The 12,126-nt window shown below is 34.9% G+C and overlaps 1 protein-coding gene across 4 annotated transcripts; it reads right to left on the minus strand.

Moving 5' to 3' along the window:
- Positions 1–7,638: 7,638 nt before the first annotated feature.
- LOC112755225 (zinc finger CCCH domain-containing protein 30) lies at positions 7,639–11,891 on the minus strand. 4 transcript variants are annotated; one of them, XM_072219735.1, is made up of 4 exons: positions 11,386–11,860; positions 10,683–10,795; positions 10,511–10,567; positions 7,639–10,378 (listed from the first exon to the last, which is right to left on the minus strand). In XM_072219735.1, exon 4 carries the CDS (start codon positions 10,326–10,328, stop codon positions 8,220–8,222), a length of 2,109 nt encoding a protein of 702 aa, XP_072075836.1. In that variant the 5' UTR covers positions 10,329–10,378; positions 10,511–10,567; positions 10,683–10,795; positions 11,386–11,860; the 3' UTR covers positions 7,639–8,219. The 4 variants fall into 4 exon arrangements, with proteins under 4 accessions (XP_072075836.1, XP_072075835.1, XP_072075834.1 ...); XM_072219734.1 differs by lacking the exon at positions 10,511–10,567; XM_072219733.1 differs by having other exon boundaries at positions 10,511–10,795.
- Positions 11,892–12,126: the final 235 nt, after the last annotated feature.

A 12,126-nucleotide genomic window follows, 5' to 3' on the forward strand; every position in this document is an offset into this window, starting at 1 on the left:
TTTATGTCCGACCAACAAAAGGTTAGACTTTTAAACTACTGCATATTAGTGTAGCATGTTAAATTACTGCATATTAGTGTAGGATATTAAACTACTGCTTGTAAGTGTTTGCATATATGTAGGATATTAAATTACTTTTGACTACTGCATATATGTGTTTGCAATTGAAGTTATTGCATATTAGTGTATGAAATTTTGACTGCTGCATATTGTGTTTGTAATTGAAGTTACTGCATATTAGTGTATGAAATTTTGACTGAAGTTACTGCATATTAGTCTATGAAATTTAAACTGCTGCATATATGTGTTTGCAATATTATGTTATGGCAATGTCTGCTACCAGCTTTAAAGGAGGTAATGCCGAGAGCACATCATCGAAACTGTATCATGCACATATGGAAGAACTTCATAAATAGGTTCAAAGATATGCACATTAGAGACATAGTATAAGACTGTGCTAGGTGCACAACTGAACCAAAGTTCAAAGAGACCATGGAGAAGCTGAAGGGGGTGAATAAGGCGGCATAGAAGTATCTGATGAGATTTGACCAGCCACTTGGGTTAAGGCTTTTTTCAGTCATGGACCCAAGGTGGATAACCTAACTAACAATATGTATGAAGTTTTTAATGCAAAAGTGGTTAAGTACAGAATGAAGCCAGTTTTGACTATGTGTGAAGAGATTAGGTGTTACCTAATGCGGAGAATGACCAAGCATATTAGGCTGTTAGAGCACCATAGTGAAAAGCTTGCACCCATCTAGAAGAAAAGATTGCAGAGGCGGATAAAATCCAGTAGCAGGTGGATTGCTGAGTGGGTATTGCTGAGTGGGTGTGAGATAACGAACGAAAAAGATTTCAAGTTAGCAGAAAGCAGACCAAAGTAGATGTGGATTTGATCAAACACACATGTTCATGCAATGTTTGGCAATTGACCGGTAAATAGTTTATTTTGAATGATTTTCCTTAAGTCTGATATTATATAATGTTAGGCAATATGTTATGTGTTTTTGATTCAGGCATGCCATGCTTTCAAGCTATTGCTGCAATTAGAAAAAAGCATGACCAGGTAGATGATTATGTGCATCCCTGGTTATGTATGGAATCTATTCACAAGACATATGCACATTGCATAAAATCAGTTCCAAGTGAAAAATTTTGGATAGCCACTGACCAGCTGAGGCCTGCTCCACAACCCATCAAGCGACCTATTGGGAAGCCAAAGGTACACAATCGCAACAAGGATCCTGCTGAAGCTCATATTCAGGGTGACAAGCTTAAGTGAAGCTTTCAAGTTACATGCAGCAAGTGCAATGAGACAGGCCATAACTATAAGACCTGTAAGGGAGCACCAAGCAACCCAAACTGGAAACCAAAAAAGAAAAAAGCTAAGAAGACTGATGAAAATACACAACCCTTGGTACTGCCTCCCCTTTCACAATCAGCCCCTCAACCAGAGGTAAGTATTCCTGCTATGCATTAGGATAAATCTGTACATTTTAAATTTTATTAGTGGTTAAGATGTCATTATAACTTTTTTAATGACTAATTTGTCCATGTTGGTTCCTTGTTGGATCTATGTTGCATAGGATCAAAATCAGACACATACTGAAAGTTTTGCTGAGAATAGTGCTGTGCAAGAAAAGTCTCCAGTAAGCCCCCTAAATAATACACTCATAATGCCAATCACTTTATTCTTGTTCCTGAATTTGAACAATTGAATATTTCGGTTACTTTTGCAGAGTGATGTCATCAGCCAGAATGCTGCAGCAACAACACCATCTGCTCCAGTCCAACCTCCATTCAGGCCTCCATCCCAGCTGCCAAGAATGGGGTAACTCAAAACCCCAGCTGCTGCCTCTAAATTCATACCCAAGCAGACAATCAGAAGGCCCCAAACAATTGCAAATCCACCTTCAAATCTACCACCAACTCCACCCCAAATACACTCCAGACTCAAAACACCAGTACCAATGTGGCACCATCAGAGGAGACCTTGAAAATCGCTGGTAGTAAGACCATAGGAATTTTGAATTTCATCCCAACTCCTGGATCCAACAATCAGAAGAACTGAACATTACTGAATGAATTTCTATTTTTTGTCCTAGTCTTTAGTATGAATTAAACAACACTGTCCGCTTATTGTAATTTGGCAAACTTATTTACATTCCAACCAGATGTTTTGTTATTTTGTGGCAAACTTATGTTGTTATGTTTTGGATTAAGACAGATACATTGTTGTTTATATTTTGGTCATAATCTATGCAGAATTACTACCTTATATAATAGGTGATTCACAGTATTTTTTACTTGTTCAACAATAGCAATTTTCATTAAATAGCCAACAATGGCAATTTTCATTACATCATCAACATTGTACATCAAATCATTCTCACCACTTTAAGAAACATATAGCAACAACAAAAATAACTACACTAATCAAAGCAATATGCCACATACTCATTTTTTTTCCTTCTCCATACATAACAATTTTCTCTCCAACTCTTCCATTTTTTTCTCCAATTCCTGACTTCGCACCAGTTGAATTTTTTTTTTCAATTTCTGACTTCGCATCACTTGATCTTCAATGTCTACCCCTTCAACATCATCCACAGCACTCAATGCTTCAGACTCCATGGCCCTAATTTTTTTTAGGTGTTCATCAAGTCAGACAAAATAGCGGCAATACCGTTCTTTAACCTGGAGCAAATTTTCAGATAATGCCATAATTAGACACAGAACAGTCTCATCCAACTACTAACAAAATAATCACTGACCTTGAAGAATAGACACCCGAGAAACATCCTATTGGGATTAGATGCTGTTCTTGACTTGTAAAGAATGGCATAAACGCCGTAGAAGCACTTCGGCGCAACCCCATCTCGATCACATCCTCCTGCAACAGCGCATGAAGATCCCCGTCCAAGTCTTGTACATGAAGAACCCCCTCACTCGTCATGGACGATCGCACCAGCAGCGGCCATGGTTTCCACCTTGCATTTTGATGAAATAGGGCTCACTCATGCTTACAGCGTCGTTTTGTACTTAAGGAACGAATTTGTCCACTAATAATTTGTCCCAATCCACTTCAGCAAGTATAACGGACACGTCATTCTCTACCCCTCCATATCAGCTAGCTCCGTTGCCGTTTTTGGCCCAAAATAGACGGAGGGTTATAATTGTCAGCCATTTTAAACGTGAGGGATCGAAATGTATTTTCCAATCTTGAGAGACAAAAATGTCCACATTTTAAAAGGTCAGAGACCTATTTGTCTTTTACTCTATTTTTTTCTCTCCATTAAGCCATTAAACATTCAAACAAAAGAGCGGTATATCTTGTTTGTCATTCTATTCTTTGCCTCTTTCTCTTTTATTTCATTATGTATCATCTTTTTAACATTTAATAATTTTTTTTGTGAATATAATGTTAGATTACATTTAGCTGGTGATTAATTTTTCTCTCTCAATCTCAATCTTAAAAAAAAAATTAGTTTCAAATCTATAATCTTACAAAAATCATGATCTTTTTGTATCTAGTATTTCTAAAACTTAACATCTTTTATCCTTTTGTATTATTTATTTATATTATAATTAAAGCGAAACCAAACATTTTAAAAATATATTTGTTTTCAGAATTTTATGATAAAAAAAACATAAAGCAAAAATAATAAAAAACAACAATTTTTTTTTATTTCGCAAAATTTTAAAAATAAAAAAACGTAAACCAAATATATTTTAAATTTTTTTATCAACTATGTACTTGTTTGTTTGGGTGTTATTATTTTAATAAAAAAAATATATCTTTCAATGAAAAAGATCTTTTTTATTTTTTAGCGTGTTTGGCAAATTTTTAATAGTAAAAGTAAAAGCACTAGAAAAAAAAATATCTTTTTTGAGAAGTTACAATTTACATCTTTTTTTAAAAGATCTTTTTTTTAAAAAAAAAAAAGATGTTTTTTACATAATAAATAAACAAAAAAGTACTTTTATATTGTTATACCCAAACATAATTAATAAATAAAAAGATCTTTTTGCATGAGATATCCAAACATAAAATTACTTTTACTTTTTTATAAGATTTTTTAAAAAAAGATAAATCGAAAAAGATCTTTTTTTAAAAACTCACTCAAACAAGTCTTCAACATTTTGGTTTTTCACGGTATCTCCTAATTTGAGAGACCAAAGACTAATTTATCGTGATACAAAATTCTATTTAAAGATTTAACGCTAGCCAATCAGTATCAACAAAACCTTTTATTCTCAAGATAATGACGACTAAAATAAACAATATAAAAATTCCTTTTTTAACAAGAGATTAAACTTAGAAACTCAACAATAACCTCATTAGACAGTTGGCACTTCATCTATACCAAAAGCTACCGTGGGTAATTTATTTACGAATTTAATTTTGATGTATTATCAGTGTAAAGTAATTTAATATGTGTATCTATTATCTAATTAAAAAATAATACATCAATCAAAATAATTATTTTTTATATTAACTGTAGAATAATAATTTAAAAAAACGAATGTAATTACACAATTAAGTAAAATATTTTATACTATTAATGTATTAAAATTAAATTCTTTGTTTAGTTGGGTGAAAACTATCTACTTGCTTTGTATATAAAAAAGATGCAACTTGCTTAGACGAAGAGAAACAAGCACACATGTATTAGAAGAAATAGAAGTGTCCACACACAACTAATTAATATGACCTTATTAAATGCATGTAGGTCTAAATGACTACGACAGAAGTTGACATTGTCGATAATAATACGATATTCTTAACTTAAAATGGGGTAATGTCCTTTCTTAGGGGTGCAAATCTTTGGAAACATAATGTTCTAAACTAGGATGTTAGGGTTTATCAAAGCGTATAATTCTCTTCCAATGACATATCGTTATACTATGTTTGTTGAACTTGGGGTCCCTCCTTCTATGCTTCCATTCCAATCAATATCTCTCTCTTCCTCTGATGGCTATGTATCACGATCTACACCAACAAATCTACCAAAATCTATTCAATTATTAGTGAAATATTAAAGGAGGTTGGGTTTTTGGTTTTTATTTTATTTTTTATTATTCTTATTGTCTGTTTTTAATAGTGAATGCTAATGCGGTTCAATAAAAATAGAGTGTGTGGTTTTCTAAAATTAATTTGCTATTGAAATTAAAAAATAAAGGAGAAAAAAAGTAAAATAAAATAAATATTAAATTCTAAATCTTAAACTCTAACTTCTAAATCTAAATTACTAATGTAAAATATCATAAGTAGAGAGTTAAGATTTATTTAATTAATAAAAAATACAACACTTCTTATTTAATAAAAAACGTTTAAAGACGAGTCGATTTTAATATTATTTGAAAAAAAAATGAATACAATAAACATATTTCATTTTCAATACTTTGGTTGTTCTTTATAATTCTCCTAATATCAGCTAGGGGTGAGCACGGGTAACAATCAAGTCAATTAAATTGGTTCTGAAACTAACGGGTAATCGGGTCCAATCCGAACTAAACCGATAACTTTTATTAGTGATTGGTTCGGGTATCAGTTTTGGGGGTGCGGAATCCAAACCAATCCGTGAACCCGATCATATATTAATTAAATAAAAAAATAAAAAAATATATATGGCTTTTCCATTAGACAATGATTATTCATTATTAATATGTTTGGATTTTAATGAGTTTAGTTTTTAATGTATTTGGTGTTTAACATGTCTGGATTATTTCTATTAATGTTACATGTTTATTGTACTTGTTGAATTTTTAAGATAAAAATTTGGTTTTTTTGTTATGAATTTCAAAGTCATCGGGTACCCAATTACCCAAACCGAACCAATTCGTTCTTAATCGGTTTGATTTGATTCGGATACATATACAAAAAAATGTAAATCCGAACCAAACCGAACCAATTACATTTTGATCAATTCGGTTCTAATTTTCCCATAAACCCGAACTAAATCGACCCGTGCTCACCCTAACATCAGCATGTATTGCAATTGATTAGCAATGCTTTTTTTATGGCCTTGATTATCAATTTTGTTAAAAAAATCTTTAAGGGGATAAAATATCTTATTTCTTTTTGTAGATTATTCTGTCGAATATTGAATTTCTATGTCAAAATGGTTATTTATTGTTTACCTTCCAAAATACAATAATATATCACCACAAAAAGCTGCTAAATTATGTTTTGGACAAATAATAATAGTTCAAGTGATTTTCCTTTTCTTACCGAGGAAAAGGATAATACCAAAAGTCTAGAACCACCGGATTGAAATTTTTCCCACCTCTACCACGTGTGTGGACTTCAAACAGTTGAAGAATCAATTCCAAAAAAAAAAAAAAATAGTAGCCATAACAAGGTATACAACAAAGTTAGTTTATTATTCTAAATCTATGGACTATGGAGGATATGATTCCCTTTTTTCTTTTAAATTGTTTTTCCCTTGTCTTACAAGGTATGAAGATATCGAATATAAATATTGTTGAGAAACGAGTCATCAATTGCCAAATTGGGCAAAGCACTAAACCATACCCATTTTATAATGCTCTAAGAAAAAAAAGGGAAAAAACTAAAAAGCAAAACAAAAAAAAATGTAAAATATTTTGAGCCTTCCTATCAACAGAGAGAATTTTGCATTGTGAATAAGATAAAGCTAGCAAGTTATAGATACCATATAGGATTAGATGAGAATAAAAATATTCCTTGAGAGTGATGGCCGGTTATAGATACCATATAGATAGATAGATTGTTTGTTTGTAGTTAGAGTGCATGGGTTAAGCATTTATTTTTACTTCTACAAAAGTGGGAGGAACAAATCAAGGGTATCAAAAAACATAAGATTTGTCCAAAAGGGCGTGTTATGGTTAAAATATATAACAATTATTATTTCCTTTGTGATTAGTTTGATTCAGTGGAATTTTACCTAACTTTACTTTGTTGATATCGATTTGCTTATGGGGGGTCAACTCACTTCCAACTTCAGAAAGCATATCATGACATACACTTGTTTGTTTAGCTGTCCAAATCTTAAAATTAGTGACAAATTTTTTAATGGCTTGGATGCTAAAAACCATCTTTTATTTGTTACAAACTTTTCTCTTTTTTTTGAAAGATAAATACATCGTTTTGTATTATGCATAATATATAAATTTATGCATCGTGCCACTCAATACTTATCTTTATAATACTTAACTTTTTTTTCTTTAATAAGATAGGAACCAAAAAGATAGCACCTTCGTTGATCTCAAAGTAAACAACGGAAGAAGTGCCTTATCATCAAGACCTTATTTCATAAGTAACCATTTCATTGCATTAGGTGAAAAATGTCACAATTTAAGAGCAAAACATATATTCCTTATGTATGACAGTATGAGGATGAGTGTACGAGTATGACTACCAAATATAGGTTTTTGATATCAAGTTCTGATCAGAGAAATTATAAAATAAGTTATTCATTTCATTAAAAACCATTGATGATCTCTCAGATGAGAATAACAAGCAGTCAAAAACTATGGACATTTACAGTATCAATTCAATAAGCAGAGTTTTAAGGCTGGTGTCTGGTGAAAATACCAAGAACCCATATAATACCAGTGTAATAGAGGGATCATATTAAAAAATAGAAAGTAAGATATTAAAATAATATGGCAATAAACTTTAATTGAATGTTACATGACCAAAGGATCAACCTTCAAATATTCCTAATTTACCCAGAATCCACAATTATTGATTGCAAATTACATGAGAAATATCATACCCAACATCCTGTGTTCTCATCCCCAAAACTGGATCAAAATGGAGATTCAAGGAAATTAAATCCAATGACCATTTGTAATCTCGTTTTCTACCCCCAAAATAAAATGGTAAAAAAGTAAAGATATAGATCAAACTTAGGAATAGGGCTTGATTTTTTGATAGAACATTTGCTCCTCAGAAGGAAAAAATGACAGGAATGTGAACCTAAAATTCGAAAAGATTGGCAGGCAAAAAACCTACACTGGGATTAATTGTTTGAATGCAAACCCAGTGGTTTTCTGACCCTTCTAAAAGTTACTTCTTTGGTAACACTAAAATTGAAAATGAATTTTCCTCGGAGATTCTTTTTCTTACTGCTTCCTTAGTCTTCCAGGAATAACAAAACTTCAAAAAAGCTTATATATTATTTACTGTAACCTTTTTCTGTTGTTAACTACCTCAGGGACAGCAAAACCAATTAATTTTGCTGTGCCACAAGATGGTCAAGCTGCATCTGTTCGAGCCATGCTCCCAATACGGCATGATCAACAGACTCCATTTGTGTTCCCATATTTGATCCTTCATTCAAGGATCCAGCAGCTGCAGCACTGGAGACATTAGTGGCCAACTTCTCTTTAATTTCAGTTGGAGATTCCTTGACGAGTGACTGCACCCATGACAAATCAGGCTCCTCCCCATTGTTGCCGAGCTCAAATGACGAAGATCTACGCAGCTTACCACCACCACCTAATTCATCAGCACCTACTGCCCAATCCACCTTACCATTGGGGGATCCCCATTTTGACCAAGAATTGACGGAAGCAGCTGCTGCTGCAGTAGCAGAGTTGGAGCCAAGTTCCCGGGAGCTAAGGCTCCGAAACTGTTGCTGCTTCTCGCGTTGAGCTAGCATCGAAAGCCTAGAGCTCATTGGAGAAATTGGTTCCACAGTTCGCGGAGACATTCTTCCTGATGCCTGAACCCCAAAAGAGGCCTGCAATAAATGATGATCAACATTTTTAGACGAGAAATTTGTATTAATAGGTGACAACAAGCTTTGCTGCTGCTGAAATTGATTGAAGACGGCTGATTTGTGAGTTGGAGAAAAGACAGTTGATGTCAGAGCTGGATCGGCAAAACGAGGAGAAGAACTCTCAGCAGAAAAAAGATCATCAAGGTTTGACGGAGTCAGCGGCTTCATGCGACCAGAGCGATTTAGTGAATTAGAATTCATAGGCTGTGGAGAGAGGCAAGACAACTCATTCATGAGCTGCTGCTGCTGATCATAATCAGACAACATGTCAAAGTCATCCATAGGGATATCTCTAGCATTGAGAGAAGATCTCAGCCGACTAGACTGAAGGTTACTTCCTGGAAGATGCAAGGCTGGAACATTTGGCTGCGGCCATGCAACAGAGGAGTGCGACATGCCATTTGCAGAAGGTGACATTGGCGGAGTGAATGGTGAAGGAGACATGACAGACATCGAAGAAGGAGAGCCAGGCAACATGCTCATGGCCGCAGCAAAGTCCATGGCCGAAGACGTGCTTGAACGAGGAGAGGGAACCGCAGAACCAGTTGAAACATATAAGGGCCGAAGCTCTTCAGCAGTGTGGGCAAAGAAGCAAACTCTTCTGGAACAACTTGTCCCATCCTTGCAAAGACGAGTCCTGTATTGTGCTGGATGAAGCCAGCACTCAAAAACTCCATGAGCATATTCACACATATCTCCCCGCCGGCAAGCACCCTTTCGAAAATCAGGACAAGGGACACAACTATAATGGTACTTCCTTGGGTCCCTTCTCCGAGCATTCTCTCCTGGATGCACAAAAGGGCATTCAGTCCAATCATGGGAATAAGCACGGGAACAAGGTCGAACCTTGAATGAATACATTCGGAACTCGTCGGTTGAATAAATACTGTTCTTAATGTCCGGAAGGGATGGATCAACCGGATATTCTTTCTTCTCAGACACAGACGATGCAGGGACATCACTTGACTTTAACTTCAATTGGAAATCTGGTGCAGAAGGGGATCCATTCTCCGGTGAAGTTGACAAAGGTGGAGAATATGAATTAAATGTGGTTGTGATTACCCTCAAATTACACCCAGTAATAGAATCATCAGTTTGAAGAAGTTCTTCAAGACTGTTTTTGACAGACTCAAGCTTAGGAGGAGAAACAATAACATCTATGGGGCGATGCCCATTGGCATCCACAGAATTTGGATCAGCACCTGCCGCAAGAAGCAGCTTCACAGCATCCACAGCATTTTCGGAACCACCGGATGCTGCACAATGAAGGGCAGTGCTCTTGTCAGCACCACTAGGCCGGTTGATATCAGCTTCAGAGAGTGAAAGAATCATTCTCATAACATCGATGCTACCATAGATAGCAGCAACCATCAAAGGTGTTCTTTGTTCATTGACCATCTGCTTTGATCCCTTCCGACGGCCATACCACAGCCCAACCTCATCCACAGAGGAAGGATCACACTCAATCATTCGTTTGAAACCATCCACATCGTTATTGGCTGCAAGCTCAAGCAAGCCAGCAAAAGAATCTTCAGTCTCAACAGTCAAGTGATTCATCTTGTCGTTTCTTCTTCAAGGTGTGTGCCTAAGTTGTTGACTTCAATCAGCTGAATAAAAAGACACAACAAACCCATTAATACTGGCCTTCAACGACAAGAGAGTTAGAATTATAATAACAAAGAAGCAGCACAACAAAGCATCAAATTATGTGGACACCCTTGAAAGTTCAAATACATTACCCAAAGGATAAAGCTTACAAGAGACACTGCAGGTAAGACGAGCTTCAAATAGAACATCTACTCTCAGAAGTAAAATTCATTCAAAAGAGAAGTTTTTAATTATCTTCCATTCATTTCAGCAAAAAAGATCACTCCTTTATAGCACAAAAACTACACAAACAAAGAAACATACAACCGACTAAATAGATAAAAGATCGCTTCCTCAGCAATCCGATTCTCTATTTATCTTCAAATACCCATCAATCCAACTAGCATAGAATATTTCTCTATTTTGGCAAAGAGAGCCTGCCAGAAAAAAAAATTGGAAAAATAGAATAAATTAAACTAAATTAAAAAAATTAAATCATCCATGAACATAGGGACTAAAAAAACAAATAGCAAATCCACCGTGTTGCAGTGAACTGAACCCTAACAAGCTTCACAGTCAAAAACCTAGATTTACTTAAATAGACTAAACATAAACAAGAGCACACTAATCTAAAACAATTACTTAATCCACTGCTTCCTTTTCACTTTCATCCGCACACACAGAAAACACAAAACAAAATAAAAAAATAACTGTAATCAAACAAAAGAGAAAATTGCTTGTGAAAGTACGAAAGAGTAAAAAACCGAAGAAAAAACCGCAGAGAGAATCAAATACTGAGCCAAAAAAAGCAAGAAGTGCACAACAACACCAAGATCTTTAGAGGATCACAGAAATGACCAACTTTCCAGGAAATTTGTTCACACTCATTTTTTGCATCGCAACACAAGAACAAGATCCAAGCACACACAGAACAGAATAATAGATTCAAAATCGGAACAAGTAAGTGATCTTAACTGGCAGAACAAGTATGATTTAGTGAGAAACCGTGAAAAGAAAAAAATCATACCACTTTGCTGAAGCAACTGAAGAAGACGACGAAAGAAGGAATCAGTTTCGGTTAGAGAGAGAAAGAGAGAACGGATATAGAGAGAGAAAGAGAGAGTCGCCTCAGATCTCAAGGGAGAAGAAGAAGCGAAGCTCAGAGAGTGTGTTTGGATTCCGAGAAAATCTGGCGAGAAAAAAAGACAGAAAGATAAAATCGTGAGAAAAGAGAGGGATAGAGAGAAGAGCTTCTTCTTCTTTCTTTCTTTCTCTCTCCATTTCCTATGCTTTCTCTTTTTTTTCTTTTTTCTTTCACCCTAAAAAATTAAAAAATATAAAAATAAATAAAACACACACAAAAGAGCACTGGATGCGTCTTTTAAAAAATTAGTGAGTGTCTTTTTAAATTATTATTTTCAGTTTGATAAAATCGCCTACCCAATAAAAATTTAGCAGCTTAAAATAATAGACCGGAATAAATAAGAAAGATGAAGCGCACTGAGAGAGTTTTTAGGGTTTGATTATTTATTCTCGCTCTGCAGCACCCAGCGCCTTTTTTATTGGCCAATCACATCACGCCTCGTCAGCTACCAAGGGACGCGATCGTCTTTTGCGATAAGGTTTAGGGGTAGAAACGTAGTTTCAAACTTGGTGACGTGGTTGTTATATTCTCGGAACGAGTTGCGACAAAACGCTCCCCTTGAAATAATTTAACACCTTTTTTCTTTCGTTGGGTGAAATTTTCTGGAAATTCAACCCAAATTCA

This window comes from Arachis hypogaea, chromosome 16, assembly GCF_003086295.3.
Source record: "Arachis hypogaea cultivar Tifrunner chromosome 16, arahy.Tifrunner.gnm2.J5K5, whole genome shotgun sequence".
NCBI classification, from domain to species: domain Eukaryota; kingdom Viridiplantae; phylum Streptophyta; class Magnoliopsida; order Fabales; family Fabaceae; genus Arachis; species Arachis hypogaea.

Coding starts and splice junctions, on each gene's coding strand:
- LOC112755225 (XM_025803176.3), bottom strand. CDS start 10,328: ATGAATCACTTGACTGTTGAGACTGAAGATTCTTTTGCTGGCTTGCTT.